The 26,428-nt window shown below is 43.9% G+C and overlaps 1 protein-coding gene across 1 annotated transcript in view; it reads right to left on the minus strand.

Moving 5' to 3' along the window:
- The window catches only part of LOC124803383, a 514,737-nt gene that overhangs the window by 411,942 nt on the left and 76,367 nt on the right, over positions 1-26,428 (minus strand). The window contains 1 exon segment of the mRNA XM_047264568.1: positions 3,106-3,167. Within this exon segment, the coding sequence (XP_047120524.1) occupies positions 3,106-3,167 (62 nt within the window).

Raw genomic sequence — 26,428 nt, forward strand, 5'->3', positions numbered from 1 at the left:
TTATAAGGGCTTTTTTCAGTTTCATCCGCGGGACAACGATTCCTTAAGCGCCTCTGTGAACGCTGTTAAAGCTGGTTCTTGAAACTCTGTATTTAGTCCTCCGTGGGATATTGTGCGTCTGTTTTCAAACTTATCTCATTCAAATATAAATAAATTCAGTTTTTTTAGCATCTCGGTGACGCTATCGAATGGGTGAACATTCCTGCTGTCGTTCTTTGTATACGTTCAGCATCCCCTGTTAGTCTTATCTTGTACGTGTCGCACACATTTGAGCACTATTCTAGGATGGGCCGCACGAGTTTTTTTGTAAGCAATGGCCCCTGTACACTGATTGCATTTTCCTCGTCCTCCACCAACGAACCGAAGTCTGCTACCTGCTTTATCAGGAATAAGCCTATGTGGATCCGTTTCATTTCGTATCCCTCCACCTTGTTACACCCAGGTACACTACTGCTGTTTCAACAATACAGTCTTATTTGCCGAAATTTCCTCCATGGTAGCCCGAGTTACTTTGTTTTTCCACAATCTGCTGTTAATCGTTAATTACTACCCGTGTCTGCTTTCCCCTTACCGGCTGCCCTCACCTTGCCCGGGCGCTACAAACGCAGCCAGTCGCCGGATGCTCACGCCTCATTACGGCGCGCAGTTCTGCGGATTAGCATGCCATTTGCACACAATCGCCGCCTTCATCCCCGCGCCGAATGCGCCCTCTTTCTCCGGCTGCGCCTGTTTACTCGCCGCTCTAACAATTAGCTCAGACCATTACGTCACGGCCCAAGGTGCGTCACTGTGGCCCCAATATGCGCAGCCAAAATGTTGCCGCCGAACACACTCTCATCGACAGGAAAACGCTACATATACATTCAGTAAGAAACCACTCCTAACTGACCACCCCTTCCACGTCATGAAATTACGATCACTAAACAGTAGCATACGCCTCTCACGAATACTAACTATTCGGAGTAATATATATCAACACAAGGTTTTTCGCATGTAATAGTACACCAGGCGGTAAGTACCTAGCTGTGTGGATAGCATTCCACTCTTTCGTCAACCGCCTAAGAAAACTACAACGCCGCCCTCCGTGGTCTCAAGGCACCGGCGTGGAATTAGATAGATTAGAAGGACACACCAGTGAAACGGTAGCTTTGTGGCTTAAGGAACAGAAACCTATTACTTAATACTAGTATTTGTATTATTAAGCAATTACTGTTTTATGAAACGATGTACTTTCCATACTGATTCGAGGCAATCCTACATGTGCGTACACAAAGGAGGTTGCTAATGACGCAGGTTGCAACGCTTGTCCTGAAATTAACAAGGTAGACAACAAGTGGCAGCAATCGAGAACTGTATTACACTAATCTAAGGTTCAAATGGCTCTGAGCACTATGGGACTCAACTGCTGAGGTCATTAGTTCCCTAGAACTTGGAACTAGTTAAACCTAACTAACCTAAGGACATCACAAGCATCCATGCCCGAGGTAGGATTCGAACCTGCGACCGTAGCGGTCTTGCGGTTCCAGACTGCAGCGCCTTTAACCGCACGGCCACTTCGGCCGGCTACTAATCTCAGGGTTAATGAAAGAAGTAATATTATGATTAACAACTACAACAGTTGTGGCTAAAACTGCAGTTAACACTTCCGCGAAAATGTGTTAATTTTGAGCCAAATGTCAGCCGACACAGTGTAGTTTCACTTCCATTTCAATGTAAAGGAACACTGCTATTGTCAGACTGACAGGAGCTTAAGTTACAGCAAAATATTTGTCCTTTTAGGTACTATTGCTGACTTAAATCTCCGTCTACTAATGTCGAACAATGTATGTTAGATTTGGCGTCTTCACGTTACGTGAGCTCCCCATGTAGGCACCAAAAACACTGTTCGTGATGAGCGTCTTGATTCTCATGGACGTTAAAATTTAACATCAAAAGAAATTCTGGACATTGTCGGGTCGTCATTCTAATGGTTCTCTCCCGTCGTAAGGGGGCGACCTTCGAAAATATACTTCTGCAATGACATCTAATAACCTCCCCTCAGAAAGACGGCAGGTACAGGCCATTGTAAATGAGTCTCACGTCTAAGACGTCTATATTCTGTTTATGTTCAGTTATCTACCCTGGAGCCAAGTCTCCTCTCTGATCATAACTGATCATCGTATTAAAGTGCTTTCGGAAAACAACTTTAATACAACGGGTCTAACCTAAGCGTCACAGCTCTACCAATCACTACTGTGTATAGACTTCGAGTTTCTACAAAATGTTCCCACCTGTTCCATTTCGGGGGAAGATTCCTTTTTGCACTGGTTAGTTGATGTTGCTGGGCTAACAATCGGAGGGAAGAAGAGAAGCAGACGAGCATCATTCTCTCCGACAAAATCCTATCTTTCAGCTGAAAAAGATGCACCACTATATCTACCAGTGTTGGTGTTACAGTACATCTTATTTTGGCGTCTGGGTCTGCTATTGGCTAGTTTACGTTTGCTCCCTGCCTGAACTCTCTCCTGAAGAAAACTGTGCTTAATAGTTTACTTGTTGGTCCAAATGGACATCGGAAACACATTAATCGCATTAGCTAAACCTTCGTCTATCGACACAACAACTGATCCAGAACATACCAGGAAATTGCCACTGACGATCGGAAAGTAGTGTTAAGACTGATCAAATGAGAAGAAGAAGATCCTTATAAATCCGGTTGTGACCAGGAACAAAGATTCATAAGAACATAACAGCAAAATATTTACCACTCCACTGGGCTACGTACTGCCAACGAGCTGAAATAAAAGAGAGATCTTTCAGAAATGTAAGAAAGTGTCAATTCTGACACCATACGAATCGACGGCTGCGTAACCTTCCATTTTGCATCAGATCACCGCTAGGTGCGCGCCATGACAAAATAGGGCCGTGTGACTAGTTTTAAAGCTCCTGAAGTCCACATCCACCGAGACAAGACGTTTTAGAACACACATACTGTCATAACCAAAGCAGGTTTGGCTGCATGATGAGCAATTTTGCTGCGCATAGACTGTTTCCGTTGAGCAGCAATTAAGATAAAGGAAAGGGCTGGTAGGTTAACATTCAACACGGCGGTGCAGCTGGTGTTACCTTCTTGAGGTGCTTGTTGACCCACTTCGTGAACGTTTTCTTCTGGATTGCATCTCGTTCGTCTGAAACAATGGAAAGAAACTTGTTAGGCAAAATTCTCAATTCCCATGGCAACATTTCAGTGAAATGTTTATCTTTAACAGGAACAGGCGTTAAAAATAAACTCTCTCACTACCATAGCACAGTCGTCTATTCGTTAGGTAAACATTCTCAAATACCTGCCAATACCATTGTGTTTTTAGCAATAAATAAATAAAAAAGACTGCTTATGAAGACACGACAAATGGTCTAATGTGTGTTATTAAAGTTTATCATTAGTTATTCAAAACATTTTTCATAGTCTTCTTCTATCATCACTACAAATACAACGATATAAACAACACAGCAAAAACGGTTACGCAGGCAAAGCAAAAATTCAGACATGATTTGAAGAAAATATTTGCGCATGCAGTCGCTAACGTGTGCAGTGTAATTAGATAAAGATGATCAATTGCACTCACAAGATTCAAGATGAAGTGATACGAATCATGTTTGACGCTCGTGGCGACTACTGCACTCCTCTAACTCTAATCCAGTGACATACTGCAGACATAATGCAGAGGCTAAGAAAGAAAGTGAAACTAACGACAGCGTCCTTCCAACGAGATACTGGAACATTAGTAAGAAATTTCACAGGCGTGTCATTTGGGATGTTTAGACAAACTATACCTATTCGCGAAGAGTGTAGTTCAAATCCTGGTACAGTCATCTTGCTTTTGACGTTGCGTTGTCCCCGAAGAGTGCTCCTGGCGAATATCGGAACGATGGCTTCTATACGCCATAAACAACCTCTGCTTCCTTCCCTCCTTCCCCAAACCGAGAGAGGTGGCGCAGCTAGAACGCTAGACTCGCACGGGGTGGGGGTGGTGGTGGTCGTGGTGGTGGTGGTGGTGGTGGTGGTGGACGGGGAGCAATGGGTGGTGGTGGTGGTGGTGGTGGTGGTGGACGGGGAGCAATGTTCAAATCCCAGTCTGATCATCCAGATTTAGGTATTCCATCGTTTCCCTAAATCCATTAAAGCAAATGCCTCGACAGCTCCTTTAAAAAAAGGCCCGCCCTATTTATTTCCTCATCCGAGTTTGTAATTCGTCTCCAGTGACCGCACCGTCCACAAGACGCTATTGCCTAATCTTCCTTTCTTCCACTTCCAACTCTTGGTGCTCTGTAGGTAAGTACTTTAATAGCGAAGGCGAGTAGCATCTTCCGTCCCACTTTTTGTTCCAACAGAGCCACGGCGGAGGAAAGTACATATGGTCTGGCGGGCATAGGGATCGTCGTCTTACGTACGCCACCTAACTACTTGTATTCTGTTCAAAATTGTAACCTCGAAAACACAGCAATATATGAAACCATTTGTCTGTTGTCAGGAACGGCACCGATTATTACTCAACTAGAAGACAACAGAATGAAAGAGATGCAAATGATAGGAATTCCAGCATGTGCAGTAAGAAAGCATCCCCTTTAACTGACTCAGAGACGTCATTTGTTTTAAATAAGTTTGTACTTAGATTCGCAGCAGTGTTGTACACGTGGTGGAACAAGAATTATTGCTAATTTCACTAACCAAGAAGTTTTGTAAGAGGAAGCTCCAAACTGATGAAGCTGGCGTTTTCGTCGAAATGCGCGTAGTATAAAATTAAACAGTTCAACAGGTATATTTTCAGTCATATTACCAGTCGCAACCTCCACACACAAACCATAATAGACACATTTGTGATAAATTTAAGTACTGTGTCGAACCAGGGTTAAAAACTTATCTACAGAATTACAGCGTTGGTGGCAGGTCTCGCTTGCAGTCGGTGATTGAGCGGGGAGAAAGGACATGAAGACCATGAGTGAAAATTGATGTTGAGTGTAGTTCCACTCGGGCTTAGTTTATCGTTTCGGCAAAAGTCATCTGAAAGCCATTAAACAGCTGTAATGTAAACTGGAGGATATCGTGTCTGCGATATGTTAACGGACGGTCTAAGGTTCGGCTCGCTACTACACGCTTATTGGAGATGAATAAAAGCGGTCATCAACCCAGAAACTGACTCGAATGTTACTATGCTTTATTGTCACAGTGTGGGTTAACTGAAGCCTTCGATTCCGCCTGTCGGTTTCCACCTACATTAGCAAAATAGCTGATAAACGACTAATCTAAATCCGATATGTGTAACAAACGCACCATAACACTAATTAATATTCATGAAATTATATTCGATGACTTCGCCAACTCCAACCACTCCGCCACTTCTCAACCTAACCTCGATCTACACTACAGATGAGTATGTCATCATAAGCTATACCCTACAGAGTATAGATGCATAACAAATACTGTCGGTGTTCTGTTCGCTTTCTTTTAGCGCATGTACCATATGCCGCACTGTTTGTCTCGAGTCCTAGTAGAGGCCCAAATATAGGCATAACCTAATATTCACAAGTAAGAACAGCATTATCAGCCGCGAAAGTAGCCGTACGTGACACAAACAACTTAGGACCAAAAAGTGATCGAAATCTGAGACTCTGGATGTGCGATTTGCGCCTACCGATACGTATGGGTTCTTTGATTACGGAGGAAAATTTCGTAACAAAGTAGTTCAATAAATACTATGGCAACTGGTCAGAAACTTTAGTAGTTGGGCCTCTGAGGACCCAATTAAAGAAAATTATGGACACCAAGAAAGAGCCGTATGACAGGAACGAGATCAGGTTCAGAAAGTGAAAGTTCCGTGGTGACAGCAAGGCCGCTTGCAAAGGCAAGAGGACTTTGTACGGAAAGGTAAACTGCAATCCCGAAGCGCAGAGGCGTAACCTTGCTACTACTTGCCGAACGCTGTTTGCGTACACACGCTTCAGCGGTAGCTGTCTGCAAACAGGGGGCCGGTCGTCCGCAAACAAAACGGACACTATATTATCGGCAGCAAGCCACCGCGACAGGTGCGTGCGGGGAGCGCCAGCGACGTTACAGCCCGAACCGGCGATGACGATTCAATGTTTACCTCACAGCGTGACACGCAATTTCTCGTCCCAGTGCTTTTGGAGATGTTGCGACATATTTGCGCTGTTAAATGCCCATCTACGATAGCGCCAAAAAAAGCTGTTCAGTACGACGAGTTGTGTGCAGTAGTACGGACTACTGTGTTCGACAAAACATTTGTAAATCATTGTATCCTCCGAACTTGCCAAATCAAAGAACACATGACAAGAATCCGGATTTATTGTAACTAAGGTACCCTTCAAATACCAGACTAGGCTTCGTATTTTGCCAAAGCTCGCTTCTTGCTTTTAGTATGAAAGGAATGGGTTTTCAGGTTGCAACATGACGTTACAGACTTGGAAAGGGTGCACAATTAAACTTCAATTTGTAGATATCACCATTATTATATTTCGTTAATGGCACCATAAAAGCTTTTCTAACAGACTACCGGGAGGATGCAATGGTTTTTGCGAAGAAGATTGCGACTGGTTCCTGTAGAATGTAGTTTTGTCTTCGTACTGTTCACGTCGGTGGAAGGAAGGAAGGAAGAGAATGAAACCATATCCTATTCCCCTCGGATAGCGTCAAGGGGACTGTCGAGTTAACATATACATACATACATACATACATACATACATAGCAAGCCACGAAACGGTTCATGGCGGAGAGTACCTTGTACCACTAATAGTCATTCGCTTTCCCGTCCCACTTGTAAATGAATACAGGAAATACCAACAGTCTTTATGGCATCGCATGAGCCCTAATTTCTGTCGCATTATACGTTATAAACGTTGGCGGCAGTAGAATCGCTCTGTAGTCAGCCGCAAATGCCGGTTCTCTAAATTTTCTCCATAGAGCTTCGCGAAAAGAACATCGTCTGCCCTCCAGGCATCCCCATTCGTCGATATCATCATCATCATCATCATCATCACCATCTCCGTAATATCTGCCCTCCAGGCATCCCCATTCGTCGATATCATTATTATCATCATCATCATCATCTCCGTAATACTCTCGTGTTGATCGAAACTATAGGCAACAAACTAAGCAGCACGCCTCTTAAGTTGCTTCGATGTCTTGCTTTAATTCGACCTCGTGGGGATCCCAATCCTAGAACAGTACTCTCGAATGGATCGTACCAGCGGATCGTACCAGCGGTCTCCTTAGTTGGTGAGCAACATTTTCCCAATAACTCGAACATTCCACTTGCCTACTACCGCCCTTATGCGCTCGTTAAATTTCATGTTGCATTGCAACCTTACACCTAGATATTTGATCGCTGGGCCTGTGTCGTGCAGCGCACTGTTGAAATTGTATTCGAACATTCCAAGCTTTCTTATTCATTCGCATTAACTTACATTTTTCTACGTTTAGAAGAAGCTGCCACTCATCACTCTAAATATAAATTCTATCCATGCCATCCTGTATCATCCTACAATAACTCAACAACACTTACGCTTAAACTTAAGTGTCATCTGCAAGTTGCTGCTCACCCTATCCGTCAGACCGTTTATACATATATATAGAGAACAGGAACGGTCCTGTTACATTTACTCGGGGCACTCCTGGCTATACCCTTGTCTCAGATGAGCACTCTCCGCCCAGGACAACGTACCGACTTCTATTACTTCAGAAACCTTCGAGAAACTCATATCTATGAAACTATTCCGTATACCCGAGCTTCGTTAATACTCTGCAGTAGGGCACTGTACACAACGCTTTCCGGAAATCTAGAAATAAGGCTCTAGGAAATTATATTGGAACTTAGAATATGCCCCAGAATTCTAGAGGAAACCGATGTTACGGATATTTGTCTGTAATTCTGCGGTTTCGTTCTTTCACCCTTCTTACATACAGCAGTGCCTGTGTTTTTCTTCCAGCTGCTTGGAACTTTGCGCAGTACACTACACCTCTCTTCCCGACGCTCACATTCCATGACACATTGCGGAGACGTTTGGAGTTTAAACCAGCCGCCCGGAGTCCACTCTGTGATCAAAAATTGCGCAGCACCACGAGATCGCTAGCAACAAAGCACACACTCGAATGAAAATTGTCAATTTGCTGCAGGTGATCGAATGTCGTAGGGTGTTTTCCCATACATCTTTTGCCCAGCAGCGTTTGTAGAGAAACAAGATATTTCCTGTAGGCAATCATTATTCCAGTCTCACCTTGATGTTAAGTCCACCTGCTCACTATTTTCTGAAATAGGTATCAGTAGACATGTAATTTTGTAAACGCAGAAGCTAATGAAAGAGATCCTCCACTTCCTTATACTGTGTTTTTCTAGTGAAACTTAAGTCTGCAGCTAACTTGGTGTAACGAATAAATCTTTTCAGACTATTAAAAACTGCACGCTTGATCCGTCTCAGACTACATATTCACTTATCGCTTTTTTACCTGTGCCAATCATTTGTATAGGCAAAAATTATCGTTCCACCGCCGTTAGGAGTTCACATTGAAATTTACGTCCTCCTATTAATGTATCGGTGCGTCAGCTCAAAGGTCGATGTAAGGCAAGGGTATACCACCTCCAATATTATGTCCATGTCTGTTGAGGCGCGGCGGTGTTCAATCTTCGGGTTGATGACAGATTTACCATTAATCACTGATGACAGTCTTATTGAAGACAACGAGGTACTAAGTTCGCTTAAGAGTGATAGTCGAGCTAAGTTTCTCAGTTCTGTAGCAGTAATCGATCCGTTATTCGGTAGAAGCGCTACAGTGGAACGTCGCAGGAAATTACAGCTCAATTTGCCACCGGTCTAGAAATCATTTGGGATCGAACAGCAGCTCAGCTGGACAAGGAGCGAAAATGGTCGTGGTGCTGTCATAGAAATCATCCCGCCGATGGCCTGCAGTGATTTACACAAACTACAATAAAATTTGATCTGGAAATCTGGAGGGGGACTGTGGGCCCGTCTCCTCGCGAATAAGAATTATCGTAGTCACTCTGTCTACTACAACTTTCAGAGAGTAGTGCATTGTGCACTAAAAGAGAGAGAGAGAGAGAGAGAGAGAGAGAGAGAGAGTTACAAGTACCAGCGAGCCTGCAGTTTTGGTCTGTCAGGGAGGTAGTATGAACACGATATTTAGGAGCAACCAGGCAACAAACGATCAAATGGGCACAGATTATCAGGGAGAGCGGATTGGACTCCCGGATCTGGTTGAGGCTGCGCAGTGCGGACAAGCAGTGGAGAGAAACAGGCTTCCTGTGCGACGACGCAGCGATCGCGTACCCGCACAACACATCACGCGCTTCTAACGAGAACGCCCGACTTTCCCTTTACCAGCAGCCGTGCCTCACGTCAGACGAGTCCTTCGCGAATGTCCGAGACGAGAACTTCAAACACAACAGCGATCGTTCAGCTTCCGCTGTGAATATACTTTTTGAGACAAGGTGAAATACGTTTGAATTCCAGAACGAAATTTTCACTCTGCAGCGGAGTGTGCGATGACAAACTTCTTGGCAGATTAAAACTGTGTGCTGGACCGAGACTCGAACACGAGACCTTTGCCTTTCGCGGGCAAATATTCTAACAACTGAGCTACCCAAGTACCATTCACAGCTTTCTTCCTCCTGTACCTCGCATCCTACCTTCCAAAATTCACAGTTCTCTGTAAGACTTGCAAGACTAGCACTACTGGAAGAAAACCGCAGCCTGGGGGATGTTTCCAGAATGAAGTTTTCGCTCTGCAGCTGAGTGTGCGCTGATATGAAACTTCCTGGTGGACTAAAACCGTGATTCGAACTCGGGACCACTGTCTAGCCCGCGAAAGGCAAGGGCCTCGAGTTCCAGTCTCGGTCCGGCACACAGTTTTAATCTACCGGGAAGTTTTACGTTCGAATTGAACGGCAGGAGTAATTATCTGTATTTATATCGAGACATTCTAATGGTGCAACCTATCACAAAAGTAGGACCACCTGCGTAATAGCGTGTTGGTCCACCTTTGGAATGCAATGCAGCAACGGTTCTGTGTGCGTTCGATTACTACCCCAAGTCTCATACAAGCTCAGTTGAATGTCCCCCATACCGTAATACTGCACTGCATGTTTCGAGCAACCGTCCGCATGGATAACCTTGTGTAACAAGAAATTTGATTCATCCGACCAGGTGACAGGTCTCCATTGATCCACGGTCCAATCTCAGTAAATCCGTTTCCACTGCAGTCGTAATTGATGTCGGTGGGTCACCGTGAGAACACTTGGGGATGGTCTGCTGCAGAACCCCACGTTAGACAATGTGCGCCGAACGGTGTGCTACGAAACACTTGTGTCTGCACCAGCATTCTACTCTGACGTCAAATATGCCACAGATCGCCGCCTATTCCGCTTTACAAGACCGCCACGTTCTGTGATTACGCTTGGCGTCTGCTCTTAGTTTCACCCTCCTTCGACCACTTGCCATAGTTGCGACAGTAGCACGCTGTAAGGTGCCTCTTACGTGAGGAAGATAATTTTTACCAGTTTTAATAAATTACTGTCATTGATGTATTCACGATAGTTAGGAAGTACTGTAGCCGGCCATGAATCGGAGAGCATTTCCCACGCTGGCTGGCTAGATGACGAAGCGACCATATGTCGCGCGTAGTGGGGTGGGGCTCGGCGCAAGACCGTAGCAACAAGCGTTAGCCTGGGAAATATACATGACGGGGAGTACCGCCATCTTGGCGCCAAAGTCACCGATTTTGTTTATTTATATTTAATAATTAAAGTCATTTATGACAACATGAATACTAGGAGCAACCTCTAGATGTTTAAAACTATTTATCATAATTTTGCCTCGTTAAAATTCACACCCGTTCGTTAACAAATGCATATCTTAGTAAGTACGAACTTGATCGGAAATCCACTAACTGTGACGAAACTAGCAAGAGATACGGACTGCGTGCCAAATGTTACCCAATAATAATAATAATAATAATAATAATAATAATAGACTTTCTTTCCGTACTGTAATCTCGTCTATTACAATAATGATTACTGTTATTATCTGGGCAAATCATGACCAATTTTTTAAGTTATTTTCCAATTGCGCTCAAGATTTCAGTTTCTGAGTTAGCCACTGAAGAGCAGTCTCCAATTTGAATAATAAACTTTGGGAAGAAAACGAGGTCTGTCTTACCACGATTGGAAAGTTTTAAATATGCATCATTCAATTTATAACAGCGGAATTGCAATGAAGTGTGTAAAGACGCGAAAGTAACGAAGTCTGATACTGCTTTTATTTTATCATGGTTGATATCTGGGACTTCTAGTAGGCCTACAAGGTAATCCTAGAGCTTCTGTTACAATTATATCTGCAAGGAGAAAGTGAACTCGATATAAATGTTTATGATTTAAAACAAAGGAGACTGTACGTTCTCGGCGTTTCCTCGAACAAAAACACCGCATATGCCCTTCCTCAACACCAATATTACTAACAAAAGCTGCGTTTTGAAAAGAACGTACTCGTATGGCTCCTATTAAGCTAAGTTAGTTACGATTCAGATCGGTAATCCGAAGATGCAGACTTCAATCCGCAATTTACCATCAATTAATGTGATGTCCACATACTTCGATTTCATGGCGAAAACAGGAGCTTGTGCTGAAGTCTGGATTTTATCTACAACTGAAAGTTGAAGGCTCTCGTCCTTCTCAGATACGAATAGATTTGCTCATACGACAGGACGGTGTTAGGCAAAACAGTACAGTGTTCAGCTATCCCAGGGCCGTGACCTGTTCGTGCCTTGGGCTGCAAGGGGGGTGTTTTATAAAGACGGTACGGCCCATAAATCAACTGTCCGTGGGCGGGGGACGGCGACTCTCGTTAATTGGGGTGGGGTGTGGCGGTTGGATGCGCATCATGGAAAAGGGTATCTTCACTGTGCTGCTTGACGGTCTTCGTTCATCACCAGGGCCTTTCGGGGCATCTTGCACTAAATAACACTTTCTCGCAAAAAAGGAGCCGAGACACTTGTTGGTTTCTTTTTGCAGGCAAATGCTGAAACATGCTCCGCAGGAATGCTTTGTAGCGAAACTTCATTAGCTTCAACTTGACAAGAAGATGGGCGTGTCTACTACAAGATCGAAGCCTGAAACAGAACAAGTGTGATTTTAAAATACGGATATGTCTGTTTTACAGCCCCTCAATGTCACTTTTATGTAAAACTCGGTATCTGTGTGCAAAATAGATCTGAAAATTAACTAACCTGAAAGCAAGAGTAGCAGAAATGGGTCAAAAAACGGTACTGTGTAACAGACAACTATGAGCAACACTTTCACAAGAGCCATCGAAGACCTGTTATTACGCACATGTAGAAATACCACATCATTTTCGGTGTATCCGAAGTACAGTAGTGCAATATGAAAAGCCATAATGATCACACTATTTTTATCAGTTCACTAACACCACATTTGCACTTCGATAACGAATAAGGGAAGAACGTAATACGACACAGCATCTTCTGTTTCGGTAAAAATGAGTCTGTAACTACTGGATGTGTTAGTACATATTATTTCACGCAGACGTTTTGTTTTTTGCCCAATAACACCTCGTTTAAAGCTGTGATGAATCTGCTGGTCATAACTGTCTGTTACATGCCAATTTCTCGTCACAGCGACTTGTGCATCTGTTGTCTTTAGAGTAGCCGACTTTCTAATGTCGATTGTAGAACAGACATGTCATTCCATCACTCGGCTGACATTTTTACTGGGCACCAACGAAAAGTCAACAGCCGGCCGAAGTGGCCGTGCGGTTCTAAGGCGCTGCCGTCTGGAACCGCGAGAGCGCTACGGTCGCAGGTTCGAATCCTGCCTCGGGCATGGATGTGTGTGATGTCCTTAAGTTAGTTAGGTTTAACTAGTTGTAAGTCCCACAGTGCTCAGAGCCATTTGTACCATTTTTCTGAAAAGTCAACAGTCGGTCGGAATCTGCGCTAAAGTACCGAATAAGTGCCTAGTTTCTTAATTATTAAATACTCGTATGTCCATAAAATCCGTCAATTATACACTGTTAACCAACAGAGGAGTTGGTGAGTATGAACAGCACTAGTAGTGGTGAGGTATCGGACTTTCTCGTACTGCGCATTATTAACAAACATTTCGTCCGATATATCATTAGCGAAATGTTTTAACCTGTAACACTTCAGTCCTGTCTCCAAGGCTTGTTTTTTTTAATTAACGCATAATTACATATTTCTGACGAATTTTAATAATACATGTTTATTCTTCCAACCATTTGATCTGATTACTTATTGACTGCTGATTGGCCGAATAAAATTAGCACGTCGCCACTTCAATGGATCAGTGTCTTCATCAATTAAATGGAATGTCAAGGAGATAAGATTAGAGTTTAGTGCTCCGTCCACGACAAAGTCATCAGAGGCAGAACGAAAGCTCAGATAGCACGACGGCGGCGGAAGGAAAACTGGTACGGTCTTTTGCAAAGAAAACATCCCAGCATTCGACTTAAGCCGTTTAAGGAAGCCACGGGAAAGCTAAGTACGGTGGTATACACTGTGGTTTGATGCCCGCGCAGTCTGAGTGTGAATCTATTGGCTTAACCAATGCGCCAGCACAAGCATTGGATGACCACATCAATTAAAAACCTGAGATGTTAAACTTCGGCACTCTTGAGTCTTTTAGACGTATATTGCACTAATGCACATCTCAAAAGAGCTGGAAATTAACTGTGATAGTCACCCAGTTGATTCTATTATCTGAATGGTATGGCATGGCATAATTTATAGTATTATAGATGTGAAGACCCTTTTTACTTACTTACTTACACACACACACACACACACACACACACACACACACACACACACACCTTACTTAACAAATACTGTAAAACGTAATTAGTGATGCTGGATAACCTTCGATAAGCGAATCACCAACCCCATTACTCCTCTAAATTAGTGTGTCTTACTAGTAGGGGCATTATGAGTGCGTGAGGAGGGAGGCATCGTACCGAACCGCGCAAAAGCGTTATGCAGCAGGGGGCTTAACAGGGCCACGCCCATCATAAACACAAAAGGCGTCCGCTGAGGTCTGTCTTCGTACCCACTGTTCTGATGTCAAACACTTCGCGCCGATTTGTTATAAGGACATTGTTGTTCAGCTACCAAGTCAAAAACAACTATAACGCACAAAATTGTTCCAATAGAACAATACTTCCTCCCGGTGAATTACTTTGCTTAGCAATACTTATCTACTGCTCTCCATTTCAAAATGACTCAGCACTTTAATCTCTTTACGATTTAAGAGAATTCAGTGTCGATTTCTACCCTGCACTGTGTGAAACGGGTCTCCAGTTCATTACAGGAACGTTGAACAGAGATTTCGCAAGCTACTGAACAACCAGAGACTGTTTAGCTGTAGTACAAAGTATGGAATCTACGTGTCGACTAGCCATTTCCTGAAGGAATGTACGTAAATACAGCAGACATGTCGTAAACAGCAGTACATTTGCGTCACTGTCTATGTTTGAATGTTACCGTGCGTATACGAATACCGGTCAATACGAGCTTATGAAGTAGCGCAGAAACAGTGGCGTCACAAAACAAAGCTGAAAACCGTTAAACGAACACATTTTTACAGCATACAACATATCTCGCAGTAAAGAATTTGCTATAGTTTGTTAACCACAAACAAATCAGTATTATTAAAAAAAACCGCACAGACTCATGCAAAATGTTAAAATAAATTCATTAAAAACCAAAACACTACCCGTTTAAGGACAGCACAGTGATTATCGTTCAAAAAATCGATCCGTTATGATATGTAAACTAGTTGGTATCTTTAACACCGGTCATAGCAAAGTAAAGCTTAAAGAGTTAAAGGCATTTGACTGTCCTTGACAACTCAGTTATCAACTTACTTGCCAACTTGAGTGTTAGAATTGATCTTTAATTGCACCCATGAGTATCATTTGCCCATCGGTAAGAACTTTATATTGCGGGAGTAGTTTATCTCCTTTCCGCTTCGCAAGCACTGAGATACGAAACGCCCGAGTCGTCAGCCGTCAAACAATTGACAAGGAAACTACAAATAAGATAAAGAAAAAGGTGCGTCCTAAGGAACTAATTCATTGTCGTGAGGTTTACATGTGGTCGAGAGCTCGATCCTTAGGGGTAGAAACACGCTCTCAATTACACACAGATTCCGGCGCCGTCAAAAGTAATGTTTACGACTTGGATGCTACTGGCTGAAGCTTCAATCGATCACAGGGAACTAGTTCGGAAAACTTTAATAAGTGTGACAAAAACATGGTTCAAATGGCTCTGAGCACTATGGGAGTTAACTTCTAAGGTCATCAGTCCCCTAGAACTTAGAACTACTTAAATCTAACTAACCTAAGGACATCACACACATCCATGCCCGAGGCAGGATTCGAACCTGCGACGTAGCGGTCGCGCGGTTCCAGACTGTAGCGCCAAGAACCGCTCGGCCACCAAGGCCGGCAATAAGTGTGACATTTCCGGCCGTAAGAAGATTATATTTTAACAAGGAAATGAGCTTGAAACCAGAAACTACGGTGATTTGGATTTAATTTTCAGCTGCAGGACAAAATATAAATTGCTGTTCGGATAACTATATGGAGAGTGGAAGGAAAAACATGTCTACATCTACATCTACATCTATACTCCGCGAGCCACCTTACGGTGTGTGGCGGAGGGTACTTATTGTACCACTATCTGATCCCCCCTTCCCTGTTCCATTCACGAATTGTGCGTGGAAAGAACGACTGCTTGTAAGTCTCCGTATTTGCTCTAATTTCTCGGATCTTTTCGTTGTGATCATTACGCGAGATATATGTGGGCGGTAGTAATATGTTGCCCATCTCTTCCCGGAATGTGCTCTCTCGTAATTTCGATAATAAACCTCTCCGTATTGCGTAACGCCTTTCTTGAAGTGTCCGCCACTGGAGCTTGTTCAGCATCTCCGTAACGCTCTCGCGCTGACTAAATGTCCCCATGACGAATCGCGCTGCTTTTCGCTGGATCATGTCTATCTCTTCTATTAATCCAACCTGGTAGGGGTCCCATACTGATGAGCAATACTCAAGAATCGGACGAACAAGCGTTTTGTAAGCTACTTCTTTCGTCGATGAGTCACATTTTCTTAGAATTCTTCCTATGAATCTCAACCTGGCGCCTGCTTTTCCCACTATTTGTTTTATGTGATCATTCCACTTCAGATGTCAGCACCAATGATGGCCATGCCTGGTATCATGTTACAAGCACTCCAACTTTTGCATTCATAACTATTTTACGTGAAATTTAAATCAAAACAAACAGGACAATGTCTTTAATCACCGCGTCACCTTACCAACTATACCTACAAAAGCAACCGTCGGAAGTCATCGACAGTGAAATGACGCCTGATTACATCGACCTTCTTGCGAAAAGCAGTGTAATGCGTTACTGTTGTGGCATTTTTTTAAAGTCCCTGCCACAACATGTTTCAGCCCTATAGCGTCACATTCCGCGGCACAACTGCGGACCATCAGTAGAGTGTCCAAAGATAGCAGGCCGAGGCCCTTTCGAAGAAGAGGTGTGACACTGCGTGCCGATGGCGTGGGCCCACAAAGGCGAGCGATAAGGGCGGTGGAGGCAGCCCGTGCCCAAACTGAGGGCGTCTCGGAGATAAGCAGAGGACCAAGTCCAGGCCCTTCGCAGACCCTCCGCGCTGGGCCGATAACCTTCCAGGCGCCTCCTTTCCAGATAAGGAAGGCACTGCCTCCCCCGGCTCGAGGGCCGCTGTCAACAAGGGTGGCGGCCGGGGTACTGCCCCACGACGCCCTCCCTGCCTTGCCTCATCAAGAAGTAGCTTCACTTCGCCGTAAATGCTTTGCATAAATCGAGTAAGTGACGTGTCCACATTCAGGCTGCTGAAATTCATACAGAGTTAATTTTCCTGTACTAAAGCTGCGATCAACCTGAAGGTTTGTTTGAGCACTCCAGTGCTCTCTAGGCATGCTCCTATTGGAGGTGGTACCTATTTGCCTTTCTCCGACCTTAGAACTAGTTTACCCAACATCCCTCAGATCTACTAAAGGGACTGCCACATGATGCTTGTCCCTTCCAGTGTGGTATGGGATTCTCCCAAAACAGAATGTCGGGCCTGGTCGTCTAGCGGTAAAGCGCATGACTGGAAACCAAAAAGTCGCGGGATCCAATCCAGATCGGACCTTGGATGTTTCGGTCTGTATTTTAACCCAGCCTTCACCTCTCAATGATGCGAGGAATCGCCAGAAACAACACGTGGTTCTTATTCCACGTTAAACTACTGGTCCCTTTCCCTGGTTGGATAACTGGGGTAGGTAGGGATAAGCACCAGGTCAGTGAGCCATACATTATTATTATTATTATTATTATTATTATTATTATTATTATTATTATTAGTAGTAGTAGTATTCTTATTACCAAATAAGATAGACGGAGAACATCGAAAAATTTCAAACAATGACAGCTCGTTTTGTATTATCGCGAAAGAGGGGAGATATGATAAGCGGGTGGGGGTGGCAATCATTAAAGCAAAGGAGTTTTTCGTTGCGGGGGGGGGGGGGGGGGGGGGGAGGGGGGTGGTAGTGGTCTTTTCACGAAATTTCAATCACCAGCTTTCTCCTCCGAATATGAAAGAAGACTTCTTTTTATTCCGTCTTAGATAGGGAGAAATAACCATTATGAAGAAATAAGAGAAACAGAGCTCGGAGGGAAAGATTTAGGTGTTCATTTTTCCCACGTGCTATTCGAGAGTGGATCGGTCGACAAATAGTCTCAAAATGATTCTATGTAGGCCTACCGTATGCAAGGCACTTATAGTGTGAATTGCACAGTAGTCATGTAGCTAGAGAATGCACTTCATAGAAGTTTAATTGAAGAGCATCATTCGTTAGAAACACGAATTTTTAATTTGAGAATGTCCTTGCAGCTTGCTGCTAATTAATTTGAGTGTTTGTGGGTCCGCCTTGGAACTCCTGCGTTTTTCTACTATCAATTACCCACCTTCCGTTGGTAGGAACACCACAATATCAGTAAAATCACGTATCAGTTTACATTTGACGTTTGTAACTGAGAGCCTCCATTCAGATAGCGAAATGTCAGCTGACACACCGCACACGCACTTGCAGTGGTCGTTGACGCAACGCGGTAGTTCCAGCACACAAACATCAACTAACAATAAATTCCAATTAGGCTACGGCGCACCCAAGACACTATACGAGAAAGCGCACTCTCCGCGGCGTAGCAGATGGTATTTTTTTTTTTTAAAATATGGTTTCCTTGGCAGTCCAGTTCCGTGTCAAACTAATTTCTGTTGCGTTTATTCCAAATACGTCATAAACTTTAATAATGACATGAAGTAACACCGTCCGCTGGGAGTCATTCCTAAAGCTGTGCAGATTTAGGAAAGTTGTTAATTTTTCTGCAGAAATTGTAGCCTAAAATACTTATCTATATCGTTGATACATTGCTTCTGGAGGGCTCGGTGCCTGCAAACTGTTGTTAGATCCGTTCTTGTAACAGGAAGGTGGTATGTTACTCAAACAGGATAATGCTCGCCCACACACTGCTCGTGAAACTCAAGGTGCTCTGCAAGACGAGCAGCAACTTTCCTGGCTAGCACGATTTCCAGACATGTCTCCAATCTATCAAGTGTGGATGGGACTAGAAGTGGCACGTGCGATTCGTCAGCCAACTGCTCTTACAGAACTATTTGAACAGGTCGAGCACGGATGGCGCAACGTATCCCAGGATAGTATTCGCCATCTACTAATACGGATGTTTCAGAATGGGTCGATACCCGGTGCCTCAGAACCGCTTGTGCTATTGATCTGTAAAGGTAATCATTTCATGTACTCCATACGCGCTGTTGCAACAACAAATCTTGAGCTAATTGGAAATCTCTAAAAGCTGAACAATTTTTTTTTTCCGGCAGTGCATACAGCACGTCCCAGGTGACGCGGCGCCGTGTCCCGTTAAGCTGGATTTCCCATCCCCGTCCGCATCCGCGTGAACGTTAGCTGCCTCGTCCCGTGAGGTGCAGTCGAGTGCAGCAGCGAGACAAGCTGACGCGGTGACGCGTGCATCCTGTGGGCCACCGCCGCCGCCTCTGCCGTGACCCCCTGGCGCTGCAGGTCTTGCCCGCTGACTGCCGCCCTAAATATAGAGCAGGGACCCTTGTCAGGGTGGCGCGACCCGATGCTATCGCGCCGAGCCGGGCCCGGCCGTGAAAGGCGCGCAGCGCACATTAACATTCCTGGGCAATGCGCGGCCGCACACACACACACACACACACACACACACACACACACACACACGCACGCACACGATGCTCAGCGCTCGCTTGCTCTCTGAAGTGTCATCTAAGTGGCTGAACGTAACAGGGACCTCTTATGTTAAAGAGACATTACTTGTGGCGATAAACATTGACCTGCCTACAAACGAATCCTATGCGTCACTAATACGCTGTTGGCAAACACGACAGCAAGAGTCGTCGTATCTTCTCAGCAACTTAATGAATTAGTTTCGGTTTTCGCATCAAAGTCCAACATTATCCAACAAACTGTCTAAGATGTCCAACGACATTAGACAATCAGTTTCTGATACTCTTCTTCGCCTGGTATTCTGTCGCAAGTAGTCCAGTGCGTATTTCGTCGCGTAGTTTTGCCTCTATCACAAAGCAGAAGTTGTCTTCTGTACACTGGAATAGCACGCTTTTGCTTAGAAGTGTGCACGCGGCCGTATACCTTTCCCGAGGTTTCTGCTTGAAGGTCGATGGTAGACAAAATCCATATCAGTGACGATGTTATTGAAGGAGTACTGAAGATATTTGCTGACGAGTCATACCACTCTCAGTTGGCCTAAAGCTAGTGACGAAGCAGAAAGTGACTACAATGGGGATTTCATTACATGCAAATGGAAGGTTTGTCGTGATTGAGGCGAGTCGGCCAATAGAGATCCACGATTCTCATCTGCTTAGCCAACAATGGTGTCGAATATTTCCAGCTCATTTTTACAGACGACCATATTCTCAAAATTGTGACCACTAAAAATGTGTATGCAGAAGAGAAAAATCAGCAGGTGTATCCACTAACAAAACATGACATTTAGCATTCAAGGGGAAAAAGTTCGGCAGCGGAGATGGAAGTATTTCTCGGTGTAATAGCGAACATGGCGCCGAATTCAAAGGCTGGACAAGACAAATATTTTACCGAAGACTGCCCAGACCGAATCTCATTCTTCAAGAATTATTTCTCACGTCTCGACTTCTTCCACATTTCTACCAACCCTTTTTGCTAGCCTGCAAGGGAAAAATTGTTAAAAGAAAAAAAAAATTGGAAAGGTTTCAAACGTCAACTTTTCGGACCAGGGCCTCTAATAATGAGTCAGATTCAACAGACATGCAAAGCTGTGTCCGTCGCACCACCTAAACGATTGCATAATATGGAAACTTAATACAAGCAGATACATTCAACGCCCAAGACTTGTATAGGTGCCAGTAAAAATTCTGACAGTTGAAAGCTGAAATGAAGATGGGAACCGGACGTGGAAACGCTGGTACTCAGAACGACGCGGTGTTAGTACCGTTTAAGTTTCCGGTCGAAATATAAGTCATTAGACATATTTTCCGTCTCATAGTACGTACTTGCACATATTGCCTGTTACAAGGGCGAGAAAAACTTTGTAGGACGAACAGTCCAGTCACGAGCAAAAATACGGCGTTCAGAGAAAAATCAACAAGCCTTTCGTATGTCCTCGCAGTTTACACACCACCATGAGAGGCAATATCCGTTGGCGAGTTTGTACAGTGATTACACAAAGCTGTTCCACAACACTGATGGCAAGTTAGTAGAAGTTCTGACTAACTTGAAAATGTTTATGACGCGAAAGCGGAAACTTTAACGAGTCCAGGAGAAATAATGCAGATGAAAATACCGCATTCTTTATGGCGACACGTCTCGTCCACAGTGCTTGACAGTTTCCTTCTCTCGGACGCTAGATACGGTGAGCGTTTACCAGGCTCATTTGCGCTGCGCGTGCGATATGGTTTCTACTGTCTTAACTACGTAGCCAAAAAACATTTTCTCGGAGAACGTCATCAGTCGTAGCTCCTAAATGGACGTCAGCACTTTTCAATCGTATTACTGAACACAATCGCTCTGCACTGTGGACATATCTCGTAATGAATACACAACACCGTTTGGGTCATAACTTTTTATTTAGCGACAACAGGTTTCAATCTGCGTTGCTGATCCTCAGGTCTGGAACCGCAAGTGCAGTTTGTCAACAGTTGTCTGAATTTTTTTAACGTCAGTACACCACAATTGTCAACAAAGTGCACTTTGCGACACCAGATCTGAGGATGATCTGCTACTCAGACTGAAACCGGTAGTCGGTAAATAAAAATTTGTGATCCAACGATGTTTGTCTGCTGATTATAATAAAACGGTCACGATTCCTACGACGTGGTGTTAATCATGAGTATGTCCCATAATACTTGGCGTAAATAGAAATTAAAATTTGGCTACCAGCTCCTGCATTTAACCGATTAATACACTTAGTGAACGTAGATGGAGGCTAACCTTTGATGAACGCCTGAAGAGATGAAGTGGAACCACAGAATCATTAAGGTGACCTAACACCGCGCAAACAAATTACAATCGACAGCATTCGCAGTTAAAAGATTAAATCGTTAATGGCAAAGTAACGCCAGCTATTGAGGGACATAATTTCGATAAAAGGTATCGACGTTTTGGGCACGGCTGCAGTGGCTTCCAACAGGCTGTATGTAAATATAGGTGAAACATCGATACCTTTCAGCAAGATGAGAGCAAAGCAAGAACTCAGACGGCTCTCCATAAAATCATCTACGTTATTTTTATGTACGGCGTTTGGTGAGTAATACGAGTCGAATATAAATAAGGTAGTGAGAATAAAACTCATACCACTGCACCGCATTTGCCGCTCCTTTAAAGTAATAATCTGATTAAACATGCCATGGAAAAGCCCGAACGGTCTGAAAGAGACTTCTACCAACCTTCTTAAATTCTCTACGCTTTCAAAGGATGTTCGAGAATGCTGATAAGTGTTTGAATATTATGAACGAGTAGTTACGGAAAATCGTGATCATCTGCTGGGCACCGAAGAGTCCGCTTTGAAGAACTACAATGACAAATCACTCCAGTAAACGTAACTTTCTGCCACACGTACTACAATAGCGAGAATTACAAAAAATAGGGGTAATAAGACACTACAGTAGCCAGCTATGGTATTAGTTGTGGAAATGAACATAGCTAGATCTCGTAATGTCACGTGACGGGGTGCTGTAGACAAACAGACTAACTATTCAGGAGACACTGTATGCAGAAACATTCCGATGTACTCTTCTGACAATGTGCCACTCCTGTTGTGCAAAGGTTTTAGGATGGAGACAACACGTGTAACTTACTTTCTTAAAAGTGCCCTCGTAGTTCGCAATAAACTGAAGGATGTTTTACGACTTCTCGCAAACGACCGTCACTGCAAGAAAGTGGCTGCTGGAGTCTAACCTATGGTTCCCCAGAACAAGATATCCAACGGCGTCATATCTCGAGCTCGTTCACGTTAAATGCGGTTCGAAGTGCGGCTAACGACCCTACTCCTGCGATATTGGGGTTAGACATTTTCGGTGTAAACGGACTTCAAAAGCTGGTTTCGAAGAAGAAATTTATTTGCAAATCCATAGCTGGTAAAAGTTTATTAACTGAAGCTCCGCAGTTACAAATCTACAGGCTAATGCCAGATAAGTCAGATACAATTTCGCCGTAATCACTTCTTTTAATGTATATTTCTCCCCAAGTTCTTATTTTAAGTTTATTTTTTTCTGTAAAGGTTACTTGTTACGCCTAACAATTGTTACGATGCACGACAACTTCACTCCATCAGACACAGAACTATAGATATTTCAGCAACGCCAAGAGTTGCTGATATGAAAATCTTTATTAATTTCGAGTGTAGATAATTTTATTATTTCCTTGTATCACAAAATTATTTACAACAGCTTAAATGGCAACATTCTTCCTTTTACGTCAAATGAAATAAGAACACGGGTAGCTGTGGACCTATCGAAATTACCCTACTTGGTGATGAATACAGAATGTATAAAAAAAGGATGGCGCCAACTTTCACGGCCGAAAGTAAACGATGATAGAAACACAAATGTCAAGTAAACATGGGCTTTAAAACGCATACCTTAAGAGCTATGAGACATTCTTGATTTTCAATGTTGTGAAACAAATCTCTTCTACTGCAAGCTCTTTGCTTTCCATATTTTGGAAAGTGGTAGTATGGACCAAAACAAGAAAAAATGTCCAGTAAACATGTGCTCTAAAATGTGTACCGTAATAGCTATGAGCACCTGTTCATCTTCGGTTCTTTGGAACACAACTCTTCTAATGAACAAGTGCTCGTAACTTTTAAGGTACGCATTTTAGAGCACATGTTTACTGGACATTTTTTCTTGTTTTGGTCCATACTACCACTTCCCAAAATATGGAAAGCAATATTGAAATTCAAGAATATCTCATATACTGGGTGTTGTGTGATGTCTTTAGGTTAGTTAGGGGACTGATGACCATAGATGGGAAGTCCCATAGTGCTCAGAGCCATTTGAACCGATATCTCATAGCTCGTAAGGTGGGCGTTTTAAAGCCCATGTTTACTTGACATTTGTGGTTTCTATTATCGATTACTTTCGGCCGTGTAAGTTTGCGCCATCCTATTAGAGACACCCTTTATACCTCTCAAGTAGCATGGTATGTAGGTTCGATGGCTGCCGAGAGAGATTCATGTGGTGATCATACACGTTAGTAGTGATGTAACGTTCGTAACTGTGTGCACCAATCTAGAGATATAATATGAGTAGCTACTTGAGTAAGTAAACATCGATACTGAAGTGCCGTCTAACCGAAAGGCTCTCCCCGGTCTATGAGGGTTCACGTCATTCACCTTCTGGGAACTTGCGAGTTCATTATGTCGTATCAACGTACAACGCCTGTAGCTTCGTCAAAAATGTGTATTGGGAACACTGGAGAACATAGACTTTAACAATGGCTGCTTGCTATTCCAGAGTGCGGCATTAAACACGCAGGTGCGTGGGGAATCTGTGCCGTGCGTGGCGCGTGGGCCCGGTGAAACCGTGCCACGGCTGGAGGCGCCGTCCCACGTCGTGTTTACCACAGCGACGCCTCCCCACGCTCCCGAGCTGTGTTCTTCTGCGAACGCGGCCCGTGTCAAGGCGTCGCCTTAGATGAGACGCCTCCGCCGGCCTACTTCGATAAATACTACCGCCGCCTGCCAAGGCTATCTGCAATGGAAGTCCGCTCCGCAAGTAAATCTGCCAAGTGACAGTCAGCAGCGTCAGCCGATTATTTAACACTGTCGACTCGATAGGTGGGCAGAGAACACCGGGTTCTCAGTCCAAGCGTCCCTTTCGCCTAATTTATATGACAGCCCCGTGCTGCACGACGAACCATCGAATGGACCACAGTGTACTGGGAAACGTTTACTGGCCAGTTCCCACGCCATGTAGACCAACCAGCTGCAGGCAGTCTTTCTCAACCGACGCCTTCTTTGCCGACTTCGGACAGTGGCGAGAGCTTCCGCCGTTCCAACCCCAAATCAAATCTTAACACGTCGAAGGGCCAAGGTCCCCGGTAGAGTCCTGATCTGGCAGACAGCTTTCATCTTCCACAAAGTTCACATCAACTCATATCGCGCTGCAGAAAAAAATTAATTCTGGTAATCATACTTTATTTAAACATAACCTAAGTTTATCTCGCTGACTTGGGATCTGTACAAATACGAAAGCTGAGAGGTCAGTGTTCTGACTGGTTTGATGCGGTCCGCCACGAATACCTGTCCTGTACCAACATTTTCATCTCAGAGTAGCACTTACAACTTAACGTCCTCAATATTTACTGGATGCGTTCCGATCTCTGTCTTCCTCTACAGTTTTACCCTCTACGACTCCCTCTAGTACCATGGAAGTTTATTCCTTGGTACCTTAGCAGATGTCCTACCATCCTGCCCCTTCTCATTGTCACTGTTTCCCATACATTCCTTTCCTCGCCAATTCTGCAGAGTACCACCTCATTTCTTACCTTATCCGTCCACTTAATTTTCACGCGTGGTCTAGGGGTGGCGTCTTTCACTAGTATTCAGAACGTCTTGGGTCCTGGGTTCGAACCTCTCCGTTGCTTAAATTTTTAATAAAAATCATCAGCAATGGCGGCCGAAGAGTTCCAGCATACGGGATCACCCTCGTTCTGCCGCAAGGGGCGGAGGAGCGGAAAGGTGTTTCACGGCACACTCTCGCTTCTGGGGTGGGAATCAGCAATGATCAACGGCATGAGTATGCAGAAGGCAATGTAAACCACTGCATTAAAGACAAATAATGTGTATCCACAGGACATGTGGCCCATAATTGAAAGAAAAAGTGTCATGATGATCTCTCCCCTGGCAAAAGATTCCAGACCAGTCTCCCCCCATCCCCCCCCCCCCAACCCTTTTGGAACTCTGGGAGGTTACTGCCAAGTGACCGTGAGAGAAAAACAATAACCTTATCATATGAACCCTTTTATTAACGAAGTGTTGTCATAATCTCAGATGGATAAAGTAGAGATATTGTCAGCATACCTCAGAATATTTTGTATCGGTGGTGCCTACATAATTCTAAAACTACTGTAGTGATTTACGTAATTTTTTTGAAATGTTAAAGTTTCTCCACTCATGTTACCGAAGTATCATCTCGGTGTAGGACGGTTTTCAGCTGATATGTCTTGTCGTATCAATTTCTGGAAAATTTTGTTCACATGAGAAGAATAAAAAATGAGGATCATTTGTATTTGTGACACGGACACGGACGTTTCCAATTGCTGCCACTTTATGTTTGCCTGGTGTTGAATCATAATTTTCTTTTAGAGACTACGTAAAGTTCCCCATCGTATTACTTGATTACTTTCTTGTCGCGTTTGCTGCCGGATCAGACAGTCATCTCGACACTGTATTTCAGCAGTCAAACAAGCCGAAAGATTGTCAAGATGGCTGCAGACTCGAGAAGAATGTAGTCGTATTGTGTAACGTTTCTTTCGGATTTTAGGAATAAAATGGATCTGGCACAGAGAGAGAGACAGAGACAGAGAGGAATAAAATGGATCTGGCACAGAAAGAGAGAGAGAGACAGAGACAGAGAGAGAGAGAGAGAGAGAGAGAGAGAGAGAGAGAGAGAGAGAGAGAGAGAAACGGGGGGAGGGGGGACTCTGTTGGAGAAATTCTTAAGATGTATGAACAAACACAAAA

This window comes from Schistocerca piceifrons, chromosome 6 (assembly GCF_021461385.2).
Source record: "Schistocerca piceifrons isolate TAMUIC-IGC-003096 chromosome 6, iqSchPice1.1, whole genome shotgun sequence".
Taxonomy (NCBI): Eukaryota; Metazoa; Arthropoda; class Insecta; order Orthoptera; family Acrididae; genus Schistocerca; species Schistocerca piceifrons.